General features: G+C 38.4%; 1 protein-coding gene across 1 annotated transcript in view; it reads left to right on the forward strand.

Annotated features, from left to right (window-relative positions):
* Neb (nebulin) overlaps positions 1–26,536 on the forward strand; it is a 200,339-nt gene that overhangs the window by 13,177 nt on the left and 160,626 nt on the right. Inside the window, exons 8-30 of the mRNA XM_071619399.1 lie at positions 1,155–1,259; positions 5,512–5,616; positions 6,320–6,427; positions 8,100–8,216; positions 9,694–9,798; positions 9,895–10,002; positions 10,103–10,207; positions 10,651–10,749; positions 11,824–11,928; positions 12,903–13,010; positions 13,094–13,207; positions 14,403–14,504; positions 14,602–14,709; positions 14,799–14,903; positions 15,858–15,956; positions 17,941–18,045; positions 18,832–18,939; positions 19,022–19,135; positions 21,763–21,960; positions 22,894–23,001; positions 24,998–25,096; positions 25,847–25,951; positions 26,038–26,145. Of these exons, the coding sequence (XP_071475500.1) occupies positions 1,155–1,259; positions 5,512–5,616; positions 6,320–6,427; positions 8,100–8,216; positions 9,694–9,798; positions 9,895–10,002; positions 10,103–10,207; positions 10,651–10,749; positions 11,824–11,928; positions 12,903–13,010; positions 13,094–13,207; positions 14,403–14,504; positions 14,602–14,709; positions 14,799–14,903; positions 15,858–15,956; positions 17,941–18,045; positions 18,832–18,939; positions 19,022–19,135; positions 21,763–21,960; positions 22,894–23,001; positions 24,998–25,096; positions 25,847–25,951; positions 26,038–26,145 (2,538 nt within the window). The remainder of the gene's footprint in view (positions 1–1,154; positions 1,260–5,511; positions 5,617–6,319; positions 6,428–8,099; positions 8,217–9,693; positions 9,799–9,894; positions 10,003–10,102; positions 10,208–10,650; positions 10,750–11,823; positions 11,929–12,902; positions 13,011–13,093; positions 13,208–14,402; positions 14,505–14,601; positions 14,710–14,798; positions 14,904–15,857; positions 15,957–17,940; positions 18,046–18,831; positions 18,940–19,021; positions 19,136–21,762; positions 21,961–22,893; positions 23,002–24,997; positions 25,097–25,846; positions 25,952–26,037; positions 26,146–26,536) is intronic.

The raw sequence follows: 26,536 nt of genomic DNA on the forward strand, positions 1-26,536 counted from the left end.
GAATTTGAGGGTCACATATATCTAAGAGTCTATGAATAGTTTTGCATTAATGGAGGTGGGGCCAAAATTGGTGGAAGAAAACTCCAGAAGAATCAGTAATAAAGAGAAAAAGAACAACAAGAGTGAAAAGGATGCATGACTCATAAATACCATCCTTATTTTAAGGTGATAGAGGTCTTTTAGAGGCTGAAGGGAAGGCCTTGGTGAAGAGGGGAGATTGAAACTGTGAGAAAGGAAAGGGGTGACCGTCAGAACTGGGCGCAAGGGGCAACAGGAAGGAATGATACCCAGCGTGCAGAAGCCGGGCCCTTTGGAAGGGATGCTTCTCCTAGGAGTCAGGGCAGGTGGTGGGGGGGGGGTGCAGGGCTGAGTTGGAGAAGTGTAGCCTTTGTTTACAACAGGAAACTGAGAGTAAGGTAGAGTTGACTGGAGACTTAAGGACAGTGCTGGGGTTTTAGACTAGTTTCTGGGCATAGGGGCTGACCAGGGACATACTATGGGATGCTAAAGCTTTCTTGAAGACAAGTGGCAAATGGATACCACAAAGTCGTAAAATATTGGATACAGAGACCAAACCAAGTTGTTCACAGAACATACAAGTGGGTAGGCCCATAGATTTCAAGCTGAGGGCTGGGGTTCAAAGCTTCTTCCCCTATACCTTCTTCCTGTGTCCCTCTTAGTCCTACTTATGTTATCATTACCCCATCCATAGATTTGTGTGATTTTTCTTCTGTAACACTCAGCATTCTGGGCATAAGAACAGAAAGTATGTGATAGTGTTGACCCACAACTGAGGGCTAATTAAGTAGGAATAGAGAAAAGACAAGATACTGAGAGTTGAGGATGCTGGTGAAAAAGAAAAATTGAAATTATACAACATGGTATGAAAACAAATGGAAGGAAACAAAAGATCTAGGGTCAAGAAGACCCCGGAAAAGAGAGAAGACTCAAAGACATAGAAATAACTAGCTGTACTGAGAACAAGGACATGTACTGTCTAGAAGGACAAATTATGATAACATGGGTACTAAAATTGAAGACTTCATACAAAGATGGAAGCATCATCTTTTTAAAAAAAAACATGCTAATAAATGGAATATGAGAAATGGTATAATTTTATGACTCATGAGCATTCCTGTCTTTTATTTTGTCAGATTACCTACAAAAAAGGTCACATCGAACAGCAGTCTCAATTCACATCTCTGCCTGATCCTCCAGATATCGAATTTGCCAAGAAAGTAACCAATCAAGTGAGCAAGGTAAGTAAACAGAGCTGGGACCCTGTGTCTTTTGGAAATTCCGCTTAATGATTTCAACCATTTAAGAAAGAAACTAAAGGTGAATTGAATACAAAACAGAATGTTTTCTGCATGTGAAACCAAAACTCTACAGCAAGAGTAACACATCTATCCACACTATAAACGATGTTAATAAGTTTAGCCAGCTTGATGACTTGGTCATTTTTAAATGTCAAAGTCACCTTTTGAAAACAGAGCCTGTGTCCTAATGTCACTTGACATTTTTACTTATGAGACTAATACTAACAGAGTAACTTGAATAACTGCACCCTTCCATGGAGGATCTGGGCTAATTTGGTGTGAAGACACTTTACAGTTTTATACAATCAGGTGTGCACAGATAAGAACGTGTGAGTGGGCCCTCAGACACAGCTTAGCTGACAGCACTGGGCAGTACACTCCATAACTTTTAAGGCCCTAGCAAGCAGCTTAGTCTGCCTATATTTAGGCTGGTGAACTAGCTCAGAGGAATGCAGCCCTGATAAGGAATGCAGCCCTGACAAGGAATGCAGAGACAAATGTTGAACTGCTGAATAGGCCCATGCTGAAGTCCTGTTTTAAATTGGTCCAAATCAGGCCACTTTCTCCTGGGATACTGTTACTTTTAAATACTTTTCTTTGTCCTCGGTGGAGTTGAGTCTCAGTTTAGTCTTCTGCTTGAATTTTCATGGAACCTCTAGATTTCTACTTTAAAAAAACATTATCTTGGGCCAGGCATGATGGCACACACCTGTAATCCCAGTGGCTCGGGAGACTGAGGCAGGAGGATCACAAGTTCAAAGCCAGCCTCAGCATCTAAGGGAGGCTCTACGCTTAGTGAGACCCTGACTCAAAATAAAAAATATAGAAAAGGGCTGTGGATGTGGCTTAGTGGTTGAGTGCCTCTGGGTTCAATCCCTGGTACAAAAAAAATTTTTTTTAAAAATAAAAAATAATTTGCTGGTGGGGGTAATATTTCTTTCCTAGAGAATGAAAAAAAGATACAGATGATGAAATCACTTCAGTGTTTGCTTTTGTGGACTACACTGTAGAACCCGGAGCTGTTTATAGAAAGAATCTAGAAAGTATAGTGAATTTTCACTAATAAGAAAACACCAACCTGACATTTTTCCCAGGGCTAAGCAGAAATTAACTTAAGAACTGTGTAAAGAGATGATTACCAAAAGTGTTGCTATTGGAAATAAGATTGGGGAGGAAAATTTATCTTTTAAGATAAAAAAGTCGTTTTTAAATGGTCATTTAGAAATGAAAAGAATATTTTTATTTAAAGCATATTTAAAAAGATGTCTTACTAAGGAAATATTCTTTTACCTTATTTGAGTATGCAATGTTGGCAATTTTAAAAACTCACTTTAAACCCCTCTGTAATCATTTTTTTCACCAATTTAGGTTAGCCAGATTAGAACTATGCTTTTCAATCTGGTAACCACTAGCAAAATGTGACTATCGGGCCTTTGAAATGTGACCAGTATAAACTGAGTATATTAGTCAAGTTGGGCTCTGTAACAAAATGCCATACACAAGATGGCTTAAACAACAGACATTTATTTCTCACAGCTCTGGAAGGTGGAAGTCCAAGATCAAGGATTCAGTTCCTGGTAGGCCTCCTTCTTGGCTTGTAGATAAGCCACCTTCTTGTTGTACATGGTAGAGACAGAGAGCTGTGTTCTCTCTTACCCTTCTTATAGGGACATGAGCTCACCTAACCCTAAGTATTTCCAAAAATCTCCAACTCTAACTACCATCACATTGGGGGTCAAACCTTCAACAAATGAATTTGGGTTTGGGGGAAAATTTTGTTTCATAACACTCAAAGCTCTATATGTGAGAAATATACACTTGGCCTTGAAAACTTACTAGGAAAGAAAAAAACAATGTGAAGTAGCTCATTATTTTATATGATTACATGTTGGAATGACAATATTTTGCATTTAATGGGTGAAAGTATATTATTAATTTCCCACCTGTTCCTTTTTACTAAAGTGCCCTTCATTGTATGTCTATTGGAGAGTACCACTCTATTTGGATAAGGTGACAGTGTTGGGTACTTTGAAAGCATTGCCAGACCTGAGTTTACCCTTGTGGTACAATATGAGATAAGGGGAGAGTGGCTGTGGATAAAGGTCACTGGATTTGACCATAGTGACATAATTCATCCTAGTCTTATCTAGATTTCCAAGTTCTTAATGACTATTGTGCATCCAGAATAATAATCATGCTGGAGATTAATGCTTGTGCTTGGCAGCACTCCATTTAGCAAGAGAGGCGCATGGCTGCCAAGGGTGACTTATCTATGGGGCTCTTCCCTTCTCTTGAAGTCTCCCCCATTAACAAGCTCTTCTGACCCATATTCCTACATCATCATGTCCTCTTTCTCTCCAAAAAAACTCCTTTACCGACTCTCATGCATTTAAACACTTGGCATTCCCTTGCCAGATTGTATCTTCCAGATCCCTCCTTTGTCTTACGGTGCAGATGGTAATGGTCACATATCTGCAAGAGTTTTATTCATAATATATTCTATTTATCAGCCTTCTTTATTATTACCTGTCAGAAGAAATTCTCTTACCTTTGTCTTTGGCTAAATTAATGAGCTACATGCTAGCACCCTCTCCTGGCTCAGGTGTATTCTATAGCACTAAATGCAGATGGATAGGTAAACAAAGTTGTTCATATCAGCAGATATTCTTGGTGAGGAAAATAGGTGCCCTATCACCACTTGGAAGTGGGGTTCTGAATGGAACACTTAGAGGTCCCTTCAGTTCCTCTGTGCCTGCCTCTCTACTTCCCTCCAGATTTACAATAGTAAAAACATAAGATTTTATGTTAGAAACTGGAATCTAGAATTTTTTTTAAAATAAAATCTTTCAGCAACATATTGTTACATAGCAAAAAGCTCTGTTCTTCTGAAATGGAAACTCTATTGCATAGAATTGAGAAGACTCCTATTGATTTTACAAGAAGAGATTTGATTGAGTCAGGAAGGTAACCCCTGGGCCCACAGTTGGCAATAAAAAATACCAGTTGGGACCCCTTCCATGCTCTCTGAAAGGATAACTTCTATGAATGGGGCCATCAGGAGTCTCAGGTTTAGCTATTCACAGAAAAAATGTGATTAACTAACTAGCTTTATATTCCTTTCTATTTAATAACCATATAAAAACTAAGACGCAAACATGGAAAATAGAAAATGAGGTCATATGTTTCACCAAGACATTAAGGGACCCGATTGGCAGTTCAATGGAAGTAACTTTAGTTGATTTCTGGGGAGGACAGACAATACTTTGGGGATGGAATCTTGGTCTATTTATTGACATATGGTCCCCATTTAGCCACAGAAGGTGTCCCAGAGCTTGTAATTGACCCAGTGTATTTTCCTCTGTTGAACAAATAAAAAGAGTAGGGAAATTTAATTATTTCCTCTAGGTTTCCAATTCTGAATTCAGTGGAGTGGGAGCAAAGTGGTAGGGGGTGTTGGGTGTCACACCCATGTGATGGTATCCCATGTTTCACTGCAAAATGCCCCAACATGCACAGTGAGACTCCTTGAATGGCAGAGAGTCTCCGCTGGCATCTGCCTCCCTCTTCCTCTTCCTCCTCCAGCTACAGGACTTTGTCCTTTTAACTTCTCTCCATCTGCAAATTCAGGGGAGGCCATGACTTCCTCAGCAGCTAACAAGAACAGAGTCATCCTGGACTCAGGAGTGGACTGCAAGTGATCCATCTCCACCCTGACCTATTTCAGCTGCTGTGTAGGAAGAAATAATAATCTTTAGTTCAGATAGGTTAAGAAGGCAGGAAGGACCTTGAATGAGGGGTCTGGGTGGTCTTATACTCTGTTTTATATCTTGTTTTAATATCTTTTTAAAAATCAGACATCTGTCATTCACTGTGAGGATTAATCTCCTACTCAATTTTCATTAATCTATAGACACAATACCTATTTCTCAACAGTAGCCCAAGGTTTGGCCCTATTATTTAGGACTATCTGCTGCTTCTAAACTTCAAACTGTATTACAAAGTTCTCTGTATCTTGGTTTTGGGATGCGTCAAGCCTGAGTGCCCCTCCCAATCCTAGAGTTTTCTTCCTCTGACAGCAAGCAGAATGAAGGGCTATATCCCTACCAAAAAAAAAAAAAAAGTTTAGAAGAACTTGAATTATGTATTCATAAAGAACCTCTGAAATCTTAAGTGTTTTCTCTTTTTCTCTTAGCAAAAATACAAAGAAGACTATGAAAAGAAAGTCAAAGGCAAATGGAGTGAGACACCTTGCTTTGAAATTGCAACTGCCAGAATGAACGCCGATAACCTCAGCACAGTAAGTAGGAACAGAAGGCTAGGTGTCTCGGCAGGGGACCCTCTTTCTGCATGACTTCTAGCCATCTACTCAAGTAGTGCCAGAGCACTGGAGGTCCCTCTTCTTAGGGACAGGAGGTGATGCAGAGTTCCTATTTTAAAAGAAATCCCACGAACTCTTTCCTTTTAAAAATTTATTTTGAACAAATGCCCTTACTTTTACCTCAATTTTCACAGGAACAAGATGATGAGACCCTCTTACTGATTGCAAAGTGCAGTTGGTATAAGTTAAAGGGGCTCTTTTGTGTTTATTCTATATGAATCCCACCATTATATGCTATTATAATACACCAATAAAAATATAGAAAAAATAAATTTATTCTTTGCATGGGGCACCAAACTACCTTTGTAAAATTGATTAATTTAGTTTCTTTTAATGGGAAGTTGGAAATTTAATTGTTCTTTTTCTTCACTCTGCTTCTTGCTTTCAAGAAGCACTTTCTTAGTAGCCAGAACAGGCCTTTCTAATCATTTTTCCAGCTTATTCTAATGGTTCTAAATCTCCATTAAGTTGCTGATCATTTTTGCAAGGGCACCACATTCTCTGATTGTAATCTGACCTCTTAAACCAAGGGGTGTTTGGCTTTGGATGACTTCAAATGCCCTGTGTCCTCTCATGTGAACTCTTGCACAGTTTGTTCTCCAGTATGTTTATTGTTTTACAGAGGAAATATCAGGAAGATTTTGAGAACCTCAAAGACCAGATCTACTTTATGCAGACCGAAACACCAGAGTATAAAGTGAATAAACAAGCTGGGTTGGCAGCTAGCAAGGTATGAGGGATTGTCCTGTTGATCTTGATGGTTTTAGTGGGGTAAATTTCTAACTCTGCTCTTACACATAATGAAAAAGGAAGGGTGGGTTTTGGAGGGAACTATCAAGGTTGAGACCAGTGAATTTCAGGCATTTGAAGAGCAGAATAAAAACAATAATATATCAGCAAAAGGATGTAAGTGCAGAGATGGGAAAGAGCCGTATAAGCTGAGGAGCAGGTGAAGTGAGAAGGGAGTCATCAAGAGTGCCAGATGTTTCTGGAGTAGGTTTGCTGACACGTGGGTGGCAATCTGCAAAGCAATTTGGTCAAGTCTACTTGGAGAGGGTCCATGAGTGAATAGGAAGAAAAAAATTGAAGGGATGAGTATATTCAACTCTTTCCAAATATTTTCCTGGTTGGAAGAAAGAAAATGGGGAAGTAGCTGATGGAAAAGTGGATGAAGAAGGAGTTTGTAAGAGAGGAGGAAAAAAAACCCCACCATGTTTCTATGATGAAAACCTTCAGTAGACACGGGACATGGGTTGATGTTGGAAGACGGAGAATGGCTGGAGTGGCATCCATGATAGGTGAAAGGGGACGTGATCTGGTGCTTAAGAGGAGGGATGGCTTTGTCACAAGTCCTGACAATCCACCCACATAACAGAGAAGTCTTTGTATCCCAGAAGCAGATAGGGGAGAGTGGGATCTGTGAATTTGCTCTCTGGTCATTTCCATTTTTCAAAACATATAATAATTCCATAAGGCAGAAAGGCTGTGTCTTCTACACCAGTGGAGTCCCCCTGTGATACTGTAGGCTGCAGGATTGGTGCATCTGAGTTTCAGCTGTGTGTCTCTTGCCTTTCGATACTAAGCTGATCCATTTTGTTTTCTGAGATTCTTCAATTGTTGGTCATTTATTTAGGATTCTTTAAACTTCTATGATTATCCCAACTGAAAGAATGATTTAGACTAGGGATCATGCTCAGAACCAGAATCTTGTTCTACCTCCCACTGATGTGCTCCTGGTGGGGACTTTAGGCTCTCCTCCCACCCCACCACCAACTTATTGCTTCTGCCAGGGCTGAAATGAAAAGTGCAAGTTGGGAAGGACAAAATGACAGGGTGAGGTTGCCACTATTCTTCACACCACAGCTCTTTCCTCGTCTTCCTGCTTGTGCATTAAATATGTGCTGCTCAACACACAGTCGCAGGTGAGGCATGAAAGAAGAGGGTGAGGATGCTTCTAGCTGAGTTTCTTTAAAACTGTGTTGACAGAGAGGCAGCTGGAGGGTAAGAGCTGAGTGAAGGTTCTACAGCAGCAGGCATCTGGGACCCGATGTGCTGTCATTATTTGTGTCATTCTCTCTCCCATTATTTATGTATCTTTTTTTCTCTTTGAGGGCTGGGACCATGTGTTATTCTTTCTTGTGTCTGTCTCAGAGCCAGGCACATAATCAACCTCCTATGGATATTTCTGAATAAATAAATGAATGAGAAGAAAAAAGTATCCTGGAAATTTATGCAGTTTCTCTGCCGCTATTATGAGTTACTATGAGTATTTTGCTTGTACAATGTCAAGCTGCCATTTTTCTAAAAAGAAAATTGATTTGTGGAACTATGTCATAATACCCATAATGGAGATTGGGGACAAAAATAACTGGAGTTACTTTATCACTTTATTCATCCTACAGGTAAAATATAAAGAAGACTATGAAAAGAATAAAGGAAAAGCAGATTATAATGTACTTCCTGCTTCAGAGAATCCACTGCTCAGGCAGCTGAAGGCGGCAGGAAATGCCCTAAGTGATGTAAGTATATTCTTCTCAAAAAAGTGTTTTATAAACCTTGGCTGCAAGAATGATGTCTTTTTTCTTTCCATAATGACTAAATATATACATAACTTTACAAATACTTTAAGGTTAGGGAGTAACCGTTTCATGGGAACTAGTTATGAATGCCTCTGAGTGGGATAAGGCTCAATCTCTGCAAGCTTGGGGTTTAGTTCAATGAACAAGGAAATCCTCTTGTGGTTAGAAGCTCCAAGTGGCTGGACCTCTGTGGGCAAAGAACACAAGGAGATGTGCAGTGACTTTGACAGAGCAGAAGACTTTCAAAGACAGATCTTCACCCCAGAAACCATCATTTGCTGACCACAGAGCTTAAAAGATTGCTCCCTGTGTCTCAACAGGAATTTCTATTTTCTACATGTAGAATTAAGAGTCTGACTAAGCCAGGAGATGTAAAGTAAATTAGATAAATAAACCTGAGTTTGATATTTAAAGACTAATGACCTAAGACCAATTTGATCCCCCCCACCACACCACACACACACTCAATATGTGATCATTTGAGGTTTTTCTTTATGGTAGATTGTATTAAGGTTTCTCAATAGTTAATCATTTTATGCATCTCTCTGGGTGGGTTGGTTATCTTTTCTTTACCCTTGAATAAAGTCAGCACCATAGGAAATGTGTGCATGAGATTGGGGAGGGGTGGGGTGATGGGGCAAGTGAGAGGGTGCAAGTGTCCAAACGGTTCTGGGAAATCAATACAAAACTTGTGCTTCGAAATGAAGGACATCTTTATCAATCATGTACAATCTCAGGCGCAAATCTGCTTTTGTTGATAAAAGCAGGAATCTAAGCACATTTTAAAAGAATAGAATCATTTTAAATTTTGAAAACCCAACATGAAAAATGTAACAATGATCTGCTTTCACAGCTGCATTTAAAACCAATAATTGATTCATTGCTGTTCAAGCTAAATCCTAGCAGAGAAGAAGAGTTAGTAATGACTCGTTGTTTGGATTCTCATATAGGCCTTTTTTTGGGGGGGATTTTTTTTCCTCCCTTGGTACAAGAAGGAAGAGAGATTATGGATTTCTCAACCTATGTTTACTTCTTCATGAAGGTTTATTTTAAAAAAAAAAACTTGTTCAAAAGTTCAAAACCTCTATGTGTGCCAGGGTATCCTTAGTGAGGAAATTATGTGCATTGAGAGAGACAAAGAACAATCTAGAGATACCCAAGCATCTGAACTAAGGCCTTGGTTAGAGGTGGAATATTGGTTTCTTAATTTTTTAAAATGTTAAAGACTTAGGCTTTACAGTACTTGCTATTAGAAAAGCTTTGTGATTCATGGCACCCCATGTTTGACTGTCAGCTTTTAAGAGAGTTGACAGGCAATATCTTTTCTTCTTTTGTTTAGTTTCGGAAAATACGAGTGTTCTAATCAGTGTGGGAGTGACAGGAATCTATTTTAACTGATTTTTTTTTTCTTTGACAGAAACTATACAAGGAAAACTATGAAAAGACAAAGGCAAAGAGCATGAATTACTGCGAGACCCCCAAATTCCAGCTTGATACTGTTCTACAGAACTTCAGTAGTGACGTAAGCAATCCTACCGTCACCCCCGCAGTTAATAAGGACCCATCATTTGATAAATTACTTAATCAATGAACAAATGAAATACATTTTGTCTTTCAGACTAAATATAAAGATTCCTACTTAAAGAATATTTTAGGACACTATGTAGGCAGCTTTGAAGATCCATATCATTCACACTGCATGAAAGTCGCAGCCCAAAACAGTGATGTAAGTCCTGAGACAGTTGTTTGGCTTTCCAAATAGCACATGTTGGGGGGCATGAATACAATGGTTGCATCTTTTTATCTACTTCTTTTTCTCTTCATAGAAAAACTACAAAGCAGAATATGAAGAGGACAGAGGAAAAGGCTTCTTCCCCCAGACCATAACTCAGGAATATGAAGCCATCAAGAAACTAGATCAGTGTAAAGATGTAAGTCTGTAGTGTGAACTCGGAATGTTATTGCCCTCTATAGTGTCTAGTGGTCAAGATAAAGTTAAAATTTTGACACTTATGCAAATGTAAGCGAGGAAATTGTAAGAAACCAAAATCTATCTTGTAATAGAGTAGCTATTTTCTTCCTTTGGCATTCCCACATTTCAAGAGCTAATTCCAGCTCGTTTTTCTTAAATGAGTTATGGGGACTCTGAGGACATGGGAAGGCTTTTCAGATAGCTGTAAGAGCATCCCCCAAACTACAGACTATAAAACTAAAAAAACTAAAGTTTTTAGTTAGTTTTTTAGTCTAGTTAGAACTAGACTATAGTCAGTGAATGTTTTATTAGCGTTGAGGGGGTCGAGTTCTGCCTGCTCAGCCCATGGACCACCTAGGATTTGACAGGTGCTGATAAAATAAATCCCTTTGCTTTCTACAGCACACCTATAAAGTCCATCCAGATAAAACAAAGTTCACGCAAGTTCCCGACTCTCCAGTTCTGGTACAAGCCCAAGTCAATTCCAAGCAACTGAGCGATGTAAGTTCCTCTAAATGGCCAGGAAATCCACTTATAAGGGAGAGTATTTTATAATTCTATATGTAAAATTCAGTTTTATTTCTTTATTGAAGGTCTGGAGATAAAACCCAGGGCCTCATTCATGCTAGGCCAGGGTTTTAACATTGAGCTATATACATCCCCAGCCCATAAAATCCAATCTTTTGTCACATTTATAGGAAAGGTTGTGTAAATTTTAACAAATTTAACTTTTATATATTTGTAATCACCTAAAATATTTTCCTGTTTGGTTGTCTTCAATCTTCCTGGGAGAATAATGATTCTGTGATAGAAACTGATGTACCCCCTTAAAGCATGGAAAAAATGAGTCCTGGAATCAGACTAAACTTCCAGCTCTATCACTTATGACCAGGTGGCCATGTTATTTAACATCTCTGTGCTTCATATGTCCCTTTTATAATTTATGGCTGTTGTGGAAATCAAGTGAAAGGAGAAGTGTGTATAGCATTCAAGGTGGCCCTGACCAGGTATTCAACATATGGGATTTCTCTCTCCCAAATAAGTTTCTGGGAAATGGAGTCTTTGAGACAATTTTTTTTCATTTAAGCTCTAAGTATGAATTTCCAAACTTGTGTTAAAAGATAAAAATACAAGTGATGTCAGCAGATTCATAGTCAGAAATGAAGGCTCCTGTTGGAGCATCAGCAACGCTGATGTACGTGAGGTGACACGCAGGGATGCTTCTCTAGAAGTGAAGCATTGATAATGAAAGGAAGATGGACCATGTGTGTCTCAGGACCTAGTGGGCCCACTGTGGCATGCACAGGGGAGGGGCGGGATGTGGGAAATCCACTTCATTCCATGAGGGTCTTGCCATGGCAACTCTTGTGGTATCAGCTGTCAAAGGTCCAGCATATGGGCTCAACAAAGCAGGGTGGCCAGCTGGAGCTCTGAATCTCTCTTTCATCTTAACAACTTTGTTCCTTCACAAAATGTTCCATGCAAGAGAAGTTTTTTAATTTTGCAGAAATTTTTCTACTGAACTAATTGGTTTTCTTCTACCCTTGCCCCACCCAATACCCCTCTCTCTTTTAGCTAAATTACAAAGCTAAACATGAAAGTGAGAAGTTCAAGTGCCACATACCCCCTGATACTCCTGCCTTTATCCAGCACAGAGTCAACGCTTACAACCTGAGTGATGTAAGTCCCATTCCCACTGTACCATGTGGGGTACCCACAACCAGTGCTTTTATCTTTGAATTGATTCACTGCAGTTTAATACAGACTTTAATGTTAAAGATGGAAGAACAGTTAACATTTACGTCATGTTGATATGTCTGCCAAGGTGACTATGAGTTCACCTTGTAAGATGTGTACAGCCATCTTATAAGTAGCTTCATTCAGTTAGGAAATCTTAATATCTTTTAACCAACCCTAAAACTACCACCTCTCATGTATACTTAATTGCAAATCTGGGTATTAGATCTTTTCACCGCATTTTCATTTATGTTATGCCACAATTAATTTTTTCAGAACCTGACATTTTAGATATAATTTCATTTCCATTTATTCCCCAGGCCTATAATGTCCTTATTTTACACAAATTATACTTATTTCTCCATGTAAAAGAACTTGCACTAATGAGAATACAGAGTAGTTAAAGGGCAGAAGGCCAGGTATCTATTGCCGTCTTTCATTTTCTGAGCTTAATTTTGTAGAAAAGTCAAATTACCCTTGAGGATCTCAATTACTTCAATTCTATAAATGAATACTAAGATTATCTGGCATCAATGAGTATAGTAATGATTCATGAAATAACCTTTGCAAAGGATTTAGAGATCAAATGAAAGTGATGCCCTTATACCATAAAAAGTAAGTTACCTGGAGAATATTTGTGCCACTCTATAAAACATTCAGTGTTTATAAATCAAATATTAGTATGAAAACTAGAATTAATTTAATGAAAGATTCTAAGGGAAAGCAGAGAAGCCTGATCTTGGAGAATTAAAAACTCTAGCTTCAGAATTATCTGAAGTATGCATGATTTCCTCAACACTGCCCAGAGTCTGTCTGTTTGATATTTAGACGAGGTAATAGTTACCCTTTAGCTTTTAGGTGTAACAATACACTTATCGCTTTTGTTCCTGTTCCTTTGCTGAAAATTTCCTGTCCAGAATGTTTACAAGCAAGACTGGGAGAAGAGCAAAGCTAAGAAGTTTGACATTAAAGTGGATGCCATCCCTCTGCTGGCAGCCAAAGCCAACAGCAAGAATGCCAGCGACGTGAGTATGGCCTTTCCATCTGGGCAGGTGGCCCCAGGCTGTGTCCTGGTGAGTGGGCTCCAGCAGGTGGGATGTCTTTGCAGGTGATGTACAAGAAAGACTATGAGAAGAGCAGAGGGAAAATGATTGGAGCCCTCAGCATTAACGATGATCCCAAGATGCTGCATTCCTTGAAGACAGCCAAAAACCAGAGTGATGTAAGTTTCTTTGTAAATCACGCTTACTTTCAGATTTGGCCACACTGATGTTTAATATAACCTTGAGTTGGCTGTCAGTTAACCTAACTGATATCTCAGGTGCATGATGACAAATCAAATGTGAAAGGCCAGATGATTAGGAAAGATGAACTTTCTCATTTTTACTGATGTCTCTGTACTTTGAGATGACGCTAAGTGTTACAAAGGTCCCTTAGTGTCCTCTGTCTCATTAGGAGGAAAAATGTACTAGCCATATAATTTTCTTTATTGTTTTTCCTAGAAATGGGCTCCGTATCTTAGTATGTTTAATGTATGTAGCATATGGCATGCGTGTATTCATTCAGTGCCCTGAGCTGATTAAAGTTGTTTGCAAAGACATAGGCAGGAAAATAAAAAGCAAGACGTGAGAAAACCAATTCAAAGACAAAAAGCAGGAAAAACTAGATAGAACATAAACTCAAAAACAAAGTATTTTATTTTAGGAATTTTATAAAATATCGATCTCATTGTAAAAACTTTAAAACACTTGCTAAAAATAAAACTTTTACCAAAATTGTTTTTCTAATTTCTATTAAGAAAATAATATCCCCTACCTTTCATATCATTCACAAGTGTTCTTATCTTTATTGAATATATTTTTGGATTTCTATATGAGAGAATTAAAAGAAACTAGAAGAAAGATGATACATACATTAAAAACAAAAGTCATCTTTTCATGTTTTGCTATTACAAAAAAAAAATGTTAGAACTTAATGATAAAGCCAATTTCTGGGAGTGTAAGAAACTGTGTTTTCACCAAGTGCTAAACTGATGCCTCTTTTAAACTATGCCCAAGTATCTAAGGTCCACCTTATACTGTTACACCTCATTTTGCACCTAAAAAAAATCATTTTTCTCCTAAAACATTCAAATGGAATGAATTATTTTAGGACAGTAACTTTCCTGAATAATAGTATTGATGTGCTATAATTTATTCAGTCTGAGAAATATTGGGACAAATAATGTAAATACATTTATGGTTTTTAGCAGATGAGATTATACAAGTCATGAGCCTCAAGCATATCCATCCTGCTTTTCTGCTTAGTGGAAAATACATGTGGAGAAAATACATTGGTGAAAGGGAGGCGATGACATGCCAGGTTTTTATTCCATGAGATGAATTTTTCTTTGTTTAATTTTCTTTTCCCTTTGACAGAGACTATACAAGGAAAACTATGAGAAGACAAAAGCAAAGAGCATGAATTACTGCGAGACCCCTAAATATCAACTTGATACACTGTTGAAGAACTTCAGCGAGGTTTGAGTGGCCCTGGTTATTATCTCTGGGGTGGGAAGGCTTTCCTCTTGTTTGACAGATGACTATTAATATGAGTTGTGCACATTTTCTTTTTCAGGCTAAATATAAAGATTCATATGTAAAGAATATTTTGGGACATTATGTAGGCAGCTTTGAAGACCCATATCACACACACTGCATGAAAGTTTCTGCTCAAAATAGTGACGTAAGTTTGAAGACAATTATTCACGCCTCGCAGAGACATTGTTTGGAACAATAGCAATCCTGATCTATTTTTATTTTTTCTCATTATAGAAAAGTTACAAAGCAGAATATGAAGAAGATAAAGGGAAATGCTACTTCCCTCAGACAATAACACAAGAATACGAAGCAATTAAGAAGCTGGACCAGTGTAAAGACGTACGTCAGCTGCCCTGGATTCTTGAAATTGGGTTTAGGGTTCTTGTGACATCTAGTGGTAAATTTAGCAGGAATTTAAATACTAACATCTAGTGGTTAGCCAGAGACATTAAATTTAAAATTTTGCTTTTTGGGTAGAATCAGGAAACACAAAAATTACTACAAAGAAGTCATTTCATTATGAAGTAATTTTAGGTTTTATAGACCTTTCTGTCCTTAGTTTATATGTATGCAAATTCAGGGCAAAAGGAGGACACACAGGTTTGAGAGAGGTTTGGCATTCGCCATTCTACAAATTTACAAGAGGGGCTGGCAGGTGCCAGGCACTGTCCTTGGTGCTGGGAAAAGATAGAGAACACAGTGAGATGCCTCTCTTGGAGCTTCCAGGGAGGAAGAGACAGATGATAAACAAAGGAAGAGAGCTCAGAAGCAAGAAAGATACCAGGCAATGATGAGAAAGTGAGGAATTAAAACAAGATGCTGTCGAGAGAGTGGTTCAGTGCCTTGAATTACAAGGTCAAAGAAGGTCTGAGACAGACTGTACAACCACACCAAGATGAGCGGTAGAGAAGCAGGAAGAACAGCCTGAAAGGATGAGGTTACTGTGATACTGGGGAGGGAAGAGTAGCAAGAGGTAAAACGGCAGGAGGTGAAGGAGGGTGGATCCTGCAGGGTTCTTCCACCATGGTGCAGTTTAGATTGCAAACGAAATGCAATGGAGAACCACTGCAGGGCTTCAGCACTGGAAGATGAGTGACTGGAATGTAGCAGAAAGACGAGATAACTGCAGGAGGAGAGGGGAGGAAGAGCAAAAAAGGAGTTAAGAATGTAATCAATCAAGTTTTCAAGAATAAAACAACTTTTGGCTAGAACCTTTTCATGCTTTAGTGTGTATATGAACAAGAATATGAAGATATAGCATAAAATTTCATTGAAGGATATCTTCTTTTCTAGCATACCTATAAAGTTCATCCGGATAAGACTAAATTCACGGCGGTCACTGATACTCCTGTACTACTGCAAGCCCAGCTCAACACCAAACAGCTCAGTGATGTAAGTGCCTGGCTGGTGCAAGTATGGGTGACCCAGAGTGCTTGGCTTATTTAAAATGTCAGCATTTACAAGCTTATTCTTCATAGACTCATCTACCATCCCAGTAATGTTATTTTTTGTTGAATAAAATGCAAATAAAGCTCCTAGATTGAAATGGGGCTTAAGGAAAACCATGTTAGACAATAAAAGTAGCTCACAGTTCTTCAATACCTCATTGATTTTTACTAGAAGTACCAAACTTACTCATTAGGGTCTATCATAAGCACACTAAAACTTCATGCCATCTTTTTAAATGAAGCACCAACAAATGCATTTATTGGGGTAGGTAACAAGGCAAACATTCATATTCTTGAGTTTGCTAACAAAGATTTACAAAAATAAAGCACACTAATAACAATGACTTCAGGCAATGATAAGGAACTAGTAGACAATTATCCTACTGAATTAAAATAGAATGGCTTTGGAGAGAGTGGATGGGCATTTCAACCTTTTAGTTAGGAAAAGTGGAAGGCAGGAATGGCCCAAGCATGCTGGAATCAGGCAGAACAACATGCTTCCTAAACATGCACATTCTTGTGATTACCCAGTGTCCCTGTTAATGTGTAGATTCTGAATCACTAAGTCTGGGGTAACCTCATGCTCTGAGTCTGTAAGAGTTGTTAGGTGCCGCTGTTGCTGCTGCTATGATTGCTAGACACACTGTAAGTAGCAAGGTGCTAATGTGCTAAGTTCTAAAGTCAGGGAAAGATATAGTTTACCCAACTAGAAAATGGGTTTTAGTCACACAAGTTAGCTCCCATTCAATCGGTAAAGACAATAGCATTGGTATCACTTAGAAGTCATATCAGTTCATATGCAACTTTCCCTAGCACATTAACATTTTGTGACCGAATAAAGAACAGCTGAACACTAACCATATTGACCAGGCTAGACTCAGCAAACTACAGAAGAACATGGGGCTGTACAGTTGTCTAGTTACAGTGTTCTTCTTATTGGCCCAGTTAGGCCACAGGCTCTGTCTTGGAGGTACTTAATGCACAGTTCTCAGTCTTGTGCATTTTGCTTTTAGCCCTAAAATTCAACAGCCTCATTCCTTCTTTATACTTCTACCTTATATCACCTTCTTAAAAATTTAAAGTCCCAAGTTTAATATTTTAATGAGAATTTATCTTTTTAGCCTAGTATTTTACTTAGAGTTAATGGTGGCCTTTGTTACTATTCTGATTGCAGAATTTCGTAAGTTTTGGGTTTTCATGCCCACTAGGCACAGCCTAGTGGTGTTGATCAGATTTGTTCCCCATGTATATAGTCTAATAGTAATTACAAAATGGTGCCCCAAAGTCTGGTTATACCACTATCCCTGAAAGAGAAAATGAGAATTCAAATTCTGTGCTAGATTTTGACAGGATTGAATTCTGTTAAGAGGCATTTTTCTTTTAAAAAAAAAAAAAAAGAAAGAAAGAAAGAAGAGGGCCATCAAAAACTTTGGTGTATATATATATATATATATATATATATATATATATATATTGCCCTACATAAATTGAAGGAAATTGCTACCCTGCACTGTTTGGATATGTCTTAATCTATTTTCTGTTGCTATAACAACATACCTGAGATCAAGTAATTTATAAAGAATACAGGTTTATAAATAAACCTCTCATATTTCTGGAACTTGGGAAGTCCAAGAATGTGGTGCCAGCATCTGGTGAGGCTTTCTTGCTGCATTATAATGTTGAAGCAAGACAGATCTAGCCACCCAGAGCTCACTTTTATAACAAAACCACCCCTGTGATAGCCCTTTTATCCATTAATCCATGAGTGGATGAATGCATCCATCAGGGCAGAGCACTCATGATCCAGCCATCTCCCAGAGGTCCCACCTCTCAAATACCAATAATGTATGACTTTGTGATTTAACTTTGCAACACATAAAACTTGGGGATACATTCAGCCCATACTAATATCCTCTACTGTTTTTCAGCTGAATTACAAAGCCAAACACGAAGGCGAGAAGTTCAAGTGCAACGTGCCAGCAGATGCCCCAGAGTTTATCCAACACAGAGTCAATGCCTACAACCTGAGTGACGTAAGTACCGAAGCCTCAGAAGCCTGTATGAAGAGAGGAAATGTCACAGGTGTTCATTTAAAAAGAAAAAATTAGGAATTATGCATACGAACAACTGTTGAGATTGTTACCACAGTGCAAGTGGAGCTTGTAAGGCTCAAAGCACTGAAGACCCTTACTTCGCTATCAGATTTTGTTTTCCAAGGCCTCTGTAACTATCAGAAGTATTCTCTCATTTATCCCTCTGCTAACCCCAGTAGTTTTATAAGGTATCTCTGATGTAAATATCCCATTTCACCTTTTCCAAATGGTCATCATTTTGCATTATCCATTATACATCAGGATAGCAGTCTTTAGAAAGTCCCCAGAAGCCAGGTACAGTGGTGCATGTCTGTAATCCCAGTGGCTCAGGAGGCTGAAGAAGGAAGATCATGAGTTCAAAGCTAGTCTTAGCAGCACAGCGTGTGGAGGCCTCAAGCAACTCAGTGAGACCCTATCTCTAAATAAAATATAAAAAAGGGCTGGGGATGTGGCTCAGTGGCTATGTGCCCCTGAGTTCAATTCCCAGTACCAGAAAGAAAAGAAAAGAGAGTTTCCAGAACATTAAAGAGTGTTCTGGTACTTAACTTAGTGATAAGGAGGAAGAAACTAGATGATAAGTAAATCAGTACTACCATTTGGTAAATAAAGTATTTCTAGGTAAAATAAGCCTACATATGCAAATTACAATTTTTTTAAAAATTTTTACTGGATTTATCTGTGTTCAATGTTGTTTTTATCATTTTCTGCTTAAATTTTACTGTCCAGAATGTTTACAAGCAAGACTGGGAGAAGAGCAAAGCTAAGAAGTTTGAAATTAAAGTGGATGCCATCCCTCTGCTGGCAGCCAAAGCCAACAGCAAGAATGCCAGCGACGTGAGTATGGTCTTTCCATCTGGGCTGGTGGCCCCAGGCTGTGTCCTAGTGAGTGGGCTCCAGCAGTGGGATGTCTTTGCAGGTGATGTACAAGAAAGACTATGAGAAGAGCAGAGGGAAAATGATTGGAGCCCTCAGCATTAACGATGATCCCAAGATGCTGCATTCCTTGAAGACAGCCAAAAACCAGAGTGATGTGAGTGTCCACTCATCTTCAGGGGGACTTCCTTGTGAGCATGCTGGAGGGAGTGACAGGAGAAAGCACTTCATGCCCATCGCGCCCTCGCGTTCACAGGACCCTAATGAGAACTGTAGGAGGAGGAGTCCCCAAACTCTTGCACCTCTCGCCATTGAGGACAGAAACCACTGATGGGTGCTTGGTGTCCTTTTCATTTTGAAAAATGTATTAAATAATAGCAATAGATTATCAATTGCCGTTCTCCAAGCCCCTTGGAAAACATCAATAGATGTTTTCATCTAGGTGTAAAATAATTTTTGAGATGATGATTTTAAAACTACTTTGGAAAAAAAAAGTCATGAATCACAAATACAAAATCTAAATATAGGGAGCTGGGGTTGTGGCTCAGTGGTAGAGCACTCTCCTAGCATGACATGAAAATAAATAAATAAAATAAAGATATTGTATCTATCTACAACTAAAAATATTTTTTAAAAGTTCTAAATATAGCTATTAATGCTTTTTATTGACTTCAGTAATTAGTACTGGCCTAGGTATAAGGAAAATACTCCATTGATTATTGGCTCCTTGAGAATATCATTAAAATATCTGAGCCACTTCTCTAGAAAAATGAACATTTTTTTTTCATTCCTCTTGCCTGAATTTCAGGGATCTTGTAGATATCCTTAAGAGCATCTATGGGGCCATCTATCCTTTCCTGGTTATAGTTTTTACTCTACAGGGGAAAACATTTGCTATTGCAAATTACAGTATATATTGTGTTTTAAAAATGTTTAGAGTAATAATGATATCCAACAAAGCTTGCAAATAATCATTTTTTATTACAAAGGAAGATGTTCGTATCATGTCCTTTAATGTTAACGTTTGGTACGTTCCTTCTTTATTATTATGTCAGTGCTCACATACATAATGCTATCTGTTCACCAGTTCCTCATACCCTCTCAAGAAGGTTATAGCTCCCCATCAACACCATATGTGTCTTTATCTTTTGTTTTTAACCCTATCACTCAATGTATTAGAACACTAGGTACAAAATATATCAATAAATACTTGTTAATTGATTTATATTGGCAACTGAAAGACATAATCTACAAGTCATTCTCTCATAACATCCAGTCTGTATTTTGACAGATTACACATACACCCTGCTGTCATATATATCTAAAAATAACAAATCAAAAAAGCCTATTTGATAAAAGCAACAACAATAAAAAGTATCCACACTAAATGCTAAACTGCAGGTATTGAAAAGCCATTTGGATCTTTGATAACATTTTCTATGCACGGATACATGTCTGTTGTATGAATACGAACAAAAAAGTAAAAATCACATCTACATACCAACTACAGTTGTGACATTGCTTTATCCGTTTTATTTATTTTTTATGTTTGTGCATACCATAATAAGTTTCCATATTTTCACAAGCCAGGGTTGAGATTTTACAATTAAGAGCTAAGTTTATTCAGTGAAAATGACAATCCACAAAATATGAGAAGGAAATCAAGTTCCCTTAGCTAAAAGATCGGTCCACTGGTGAAAGAAATTTCCACAGGAGATTGATAATGCACACCTGTACTTACTAGCTCGGCACTGTCTCTGACACTTATGCGACTATAGGGAGATAGGGTGGGTTTATGATATTCCCACAGGAAGTGGGTCAGAATTTTTCTATTAAGGCAATGGGTAAGAATATATGATGAAGTTGGGACTTTGCCCAACTAATTAGCACCCTGTCTAATCATTCCAGAAAACCCGCCAAGAAAGGCTGGTGCCTCCTGAGGCCCTACCAGGACATTTGGTTTATGAGAATATTATACATAAGTGCCAAGGCTACTTTAATGGCTCAGTTTCACAAACTTTTCTCCTCTGAGGTCTTATGGTTGCAATCTGAAGCGACTTTCAAATTGTTACCAAAATTAAACTTGGTATAAAAAAATAAAACCCTTGCTATTCTCAGTGGGACTTATCTACTGTCAAGACTATAACAATCAGGTTGAAAAACACTTGGTAACTATCCATTTAAAAATTACTCTAGAAAGTCAATAGTCTTGTTTATGAAGTAAATATCTTATGAAATCAAAGGTTTTAAATGATTGTCATGTGATTTTCATTAATTAAAAAATGATTCTTGGGCCTGGGGCTATAGCTCAGTGGCAGAGCACTTGCCTAGCATGCATGAGGCACTGGGTTTGATCCTCAGCACCACATAAAAATAAACAAATAAAATAAAGGCATTCTGTCTATCTACAACTACAATAAAAATTTTTAAAATGATTCTTGATTACGAAATGCTTCAAAGGCTAGATTGCATTAATAGAAAGAATGCTTACTAGTAGTCCTTGGGAAAACCTATTTTTAAATAATGCTGCTTAAGCAGAAGCTGTAGCCCTTGCTGATGTCTTCTGTGAGTCTGGTAGCTGTTTTTTCTATCTAAAAATCTTTAGAAAGATCCATTCCTGTGTGCTTTTTCTGGGGCATTTCAATGATGGTTGACATATAAGCAAATTTAGGGGCCAAGTCACTACTCAGATGTTTGCACCCATTTGTCTAAATTCCATTTTCTGTACATTCTTGGAAATCCACTGAGGATGTGTGGTAATAAATGATCATCTCCATTTTGCAGCGTGAATATCGTAAGGACTATGAGAAGTCAAAAACTGTCTACACGACACCTCTTGATATGCTCCAAGTCACTCAAGCTAAGAAATCTCAGGCAATCGCCAGTGATGCAGACTACAAGCACATCTTACACAACTACAGCTACCCACCCGACAGCATCAACGTGGACCTTGCCAAGAAGGCCTACGCGCTACAGAGCGATGTGAGTGAATGGCCTTTCTCTATTTTGTGTCTAGAATATAAATTTTAGGTACCATCTAGAGCCAGACAGTCAGAGTGAATCTTTATTTTAAAAGTGTCAAGGAACTGTCCCCCAAATAAGACCAATTCCAAATAATAACTGCTTGCTTATGAAAATTAATGAGTTAGACTATGTTAAAGTGTTTCATTGGCCAGTGTAGACATACTCCTAAACTGACCAGTACATATGAAATATAATATATACAAATGCTTAGTATAAGTAACTACTTGTGGAGAGCGGTGACAGAGAAGTGAAGAGGGGTGACAGAGAATGGGAGAGCAGTGACTGAGATCAAGGTCAAAGCTGATAAGACTCTTGCACAGAGCCTCTTTGGGCCGGGAGCCACCATAGCAACTAGGCATCCTGTACCCTTGCACAGAAACATTCCCAGGCAGCAGGAGCACCACGGCCCTGAAGTCATCAGAGACCCCCAGTTTCAGTCACTGCTCACCACAACTACTACCAAGTCTTATCTAATTAAAAAATGAGCAAAATTATCACCTTCAATGTGACCATCAGGGCTAATTTGACTCTAGAAACATGCTAGAGTTCCAGGGAGCAGACAGGTGACATCTGATCATCTAAATATTTTTTCCATTTATTCTTTGAAACACGGCTTTGAATTGAGCATTTTTCAGGATTAGAGTCATAATTCCACGAACTTCTATTAAGTTGGAAATAAGGATAAAATGGTACCTAAGCCAACTAGAAGAAAAGAAAAAAAAGTCTCAGGGCTGTTAAAATCTCTCACCAAAAAAGTGTCTATGTTAACCTTCCAGTGTGGAGTGAGGGTGCGGGTCAGAGATCCTAAAGCATCCTGAGTACCGTGTTATTGATTTATGTAAGAAGGTTGGCAGTGAGCAAAGAAAAGTCACTTTCCTCTTGGTGTTTTAGGTGGAATACAAAGCTGACTATAATAGCTGGATGAAAGGCTGCGGCTGGGTGCCTTTTGGGTCCTTGGAAATGGAAAAGGCCAAGCGGGCTTCAGATATCCTTAATGAGGTAAAGTTGCTGGGCTGTTGGGAGAGGTCTGAATGTGTCCCGCTGCAACTTTCAAAGGCCATGGAAAGTGCTTCCTTTCTGCCTCATTCTCTGATTATTTTTTGCTGAGAAAAACTTACCACATGCATGAGTTAGTTATTCAGGTAGATAAGCATACTTATTTACCAAAATCATTCATACTATTTATAATAGAAATAGTTCTAATGATTTTATTAAGGTATAATTTTTGTACCACAAAAATCACCTATTTTAAGCATATTCCTTGACAAATTTTTATAAACTCATATAACTGTGCAGTCATCACCACAAATTAATTTTACTTTTTTGAAGAGTGACGGTGTCGAGAATTAAACTCAGGAGCACTTGATCACTGAGCCACATTCCCAGACCTATTTTTTGTATGTTATTTAGAGACAGGGTCTCACTGAGTTGCTTAGTGCCTCGCTTTTTCTGAGGCTGGCTTTGAACTCACAATCCTCCTGCCTCAGCCTTCCGAGCTGCTGGGATCACATGTGTGAGCCACTGTGCCCAGCCACAAATTAATTTTAAATGCTACCAACACTATAAAAAGTTTCCTCAAAATATCCTATGCCCATCTTTAGACCCATAGCTGATCTACTTTCTGTCTCCATATTTGCAACCATTCTAAAAAATACAATTGGCAATAGCTGAGATGTTTGTCTCTATAGTTTTAACTATTCTAAATTTTTCTTTTTAATATGGATTCTTTTGCTTATCATGATGGTTTTGAGGTTATTCGAATTTCTGTCTATTTAAAATTCATTCCTTTTTCTTAATTAAGTAGTAATCCTTTGTATGGATATACCACATGTTGATGAGTTCTTAACCAGATGGTGAATGCGTGGATTATTTCCAGTTTGTGATGATTTTGAATAAAGAAATTGGTACACAAATATTATTTGAAGAATTATACGCCATCTTGTATTCTTGGTGGATCTGAAGTAGCATGCAAATTATTTTCAGTCTAGGAATGAACAGTCTTCAAAATTCAGGCTCTTAAGACAACATGGTTATTTGTCCCTTCTCTGTCAAGACCAAAAACTGCTACTGTTGGTTGTCAGGTGGACATGTCTATCAGGGAGAACAGATTTCATAAAGCACAGAGGAGCTGAGTAACAGTTGTCCTTCAGGCTCAAGTTTTAATTTTTCTTATATTGTGCTTTTGTTTGGTTTTGGCAAAAACAACTTTGCCAGACTGGGGATATAGCTCAGTTGGTAGAGTGCTTGCCTACAAACTAACTAACTAACTAATTAATTAATTAATTTAAAAAGAATAAAACACAACTTTGCCTGCTTGGAATTTTCAAGAAAAAGGTGTTTGGGTTGGTGGTTTTTCAGAAGTCCAAAGTTGAAAAAATGTTGTTACTATGTATGCAGCAGTCGGGTGTATGAGACACACAAAGGATAAGGATTGGGAAAATAGAGAAGATATGGGAATAAGAGTGGCCAAAAGTTGCCAGTTCCCAATTGGGCTACCTTCCAAGAGTCTCTTTTCTTGGCCTCTTCAGCCCTTCAGTGATAACCTATATTTAAACCAAAGCAAGGCTTGCAAAGCAAGTGTCTGCTGTCTCATTAGTAACACCAGCTGAGTGACATTCCTAAGAACTTGACAGTGTCATGCAAAGAAACCCAAATCTCCTTGTTTGCTTCTCTGTTAATCCTTCAGAAAATTCTGTGATGTTTTGGATCCTGTGTAGCTCAGAGTACCTTTTTTCTTGTCAGAAGCAAGAAATTGAGGGAGCAGTTTAAGTCCAGTTCCTGAGAGTTATATGGTCTATTGTCCCAAACCACCCATAATGAAAATGATTTTTAAAAAACATTAATTTTGTATTGTATTCTTTTTTTTGTCCAAGCCAATCAACACTCTGATATGTTTACATTTTTACATTTTCTCTCCAAAATAAAGTTCAAAGATTTTGAGACGTTAGACTTCAGTGAAAGTAACACAATCTCCTCTTTTTGATTTACCAAACAGAAAAAATATCGCCAACATCCAGACACACTCAAGTTTACCTCAATTGAAGATGCTCCGATTATAGTACAGTCTAAAATAAACCAGGCCCAGAGGAGCGATGTAAGTGTTCATCTATCAATATTTTGACCACTGTTAACTAATATAAATGTGTTTGTATTTCAAATGTACTGACCACTTGCAGCATTACACAACCTAAAGAGCCTTGCTGACATGAGAAACTGCATAATTTTCCAGCTGTTCATTAATAAAGCAGACCTCATTCAGATCTTCAGGGAATTATGTATACAATACTGTACATAATGACTATTGTTTCATCCCTTGGCATTACTCTAAGGAAAAGGTATGAGGGACTTCTCTTAATGAACAGAAAGAATAAATATAGGCACCGCATCAAATGGAAGAAGTATGTTTTAAGTCAGATTTAGAACAAAATTCATAGAGACAAAAACATCCCTAAATCCCTTTAGTCACCCATGGAAGTGGCTGGTGTATTTCCCCCTGTTAGCCTTTCCTATGTGCAGAAAAGTGTCTGCAGTTAACATTTTCATCAGGTCACCTTCCTGGGCTAAGGTCCACCAGGTGCCCCTCTAGGTAGGTCCTGAGAGTCTGAAAGTATACCAGGGAATCTTTGCCAAGACTGAGGCAGCACTGAGATAGGACCCTTTGCAACTGCACTTGTGACCTTGAATGCCTAGAGGTATGTGCAGATGAATATGGACAGTACAGAGAGCCTTTCCTAAAACCACCCCTGTGTAAAATGATCCTGCTGAAATTATTTTCCTATGATCTTAAATGCTTATTTCTCCTAAAGGTTTATTTGATTTATTTATAGACTTTTTTTCCTTCTAGATTGCTTACAAAGCCAAAGGAGAGGAAGTTCTGCACAAATATAACCTGCCAGCTGACCTGCCGCAGTTCATTCAAGCTAAAGTGAATGCCTATAATATCAGCGAGGTGCGCGTGTAGACTCAGGTTGACGTGTTTCCAACCTCTGCTAACGTGAACCTTGCGGTGAAACTCAAATGATGGTTTTCTTTCAGAACATGTACAAGGCAGACTTGAAGGACTTGAGCAAGAAGGGGTATGACCTGAGAACTGACGCCATTCCCATCAAAGCTGCCAAAGCGGCCAGGCACGCGGCGAGTGACGTAAGTCCAGCTGTGGCCACATGTGTAACTAGAAAACACAGGTAGGGGGTTTAGAGGCCAGATGGGTGGCCAGAAGTCCCTGGACAGAAGCAAATCTGGCTGAAAACTGTTCAGGAAAGAAAGTTCAGATATGAATGATCTTTTAGGACAGGATTAGGGTAACCTTCTGATGAGTTCTCATCAGGGCCCTTCTTTTAAGATCATTATCTACATTTCTGCCCAAATTCACATTGCCTCTCTTATGGAAATGAAGAAGCAATTTACCATTTAAGTCATCCTGATGGTAAAATTTTATCTTTAAACTTTCCTAATTTATGTGATTGCCCTCTTTCCCTTTTCTCTCTTTTTCCTTCATTATGTCTAGAGACTGGTGAATTGGCCTCCAGTTTCA

This window comes from Marmota flaviventris, chromosome 11 (assembly GCF_047511675.1).
Source record: "Marmota flaviventris isolate mMarFla1 chromosome 11, mMarFla1.hap1, whole genome shotgun sequence".
NCBI lineage: Eukaryota > Metazoa > Chordata > Mammalia > Rodentia > Sciuridae > Marmota > Marmota flaviventris.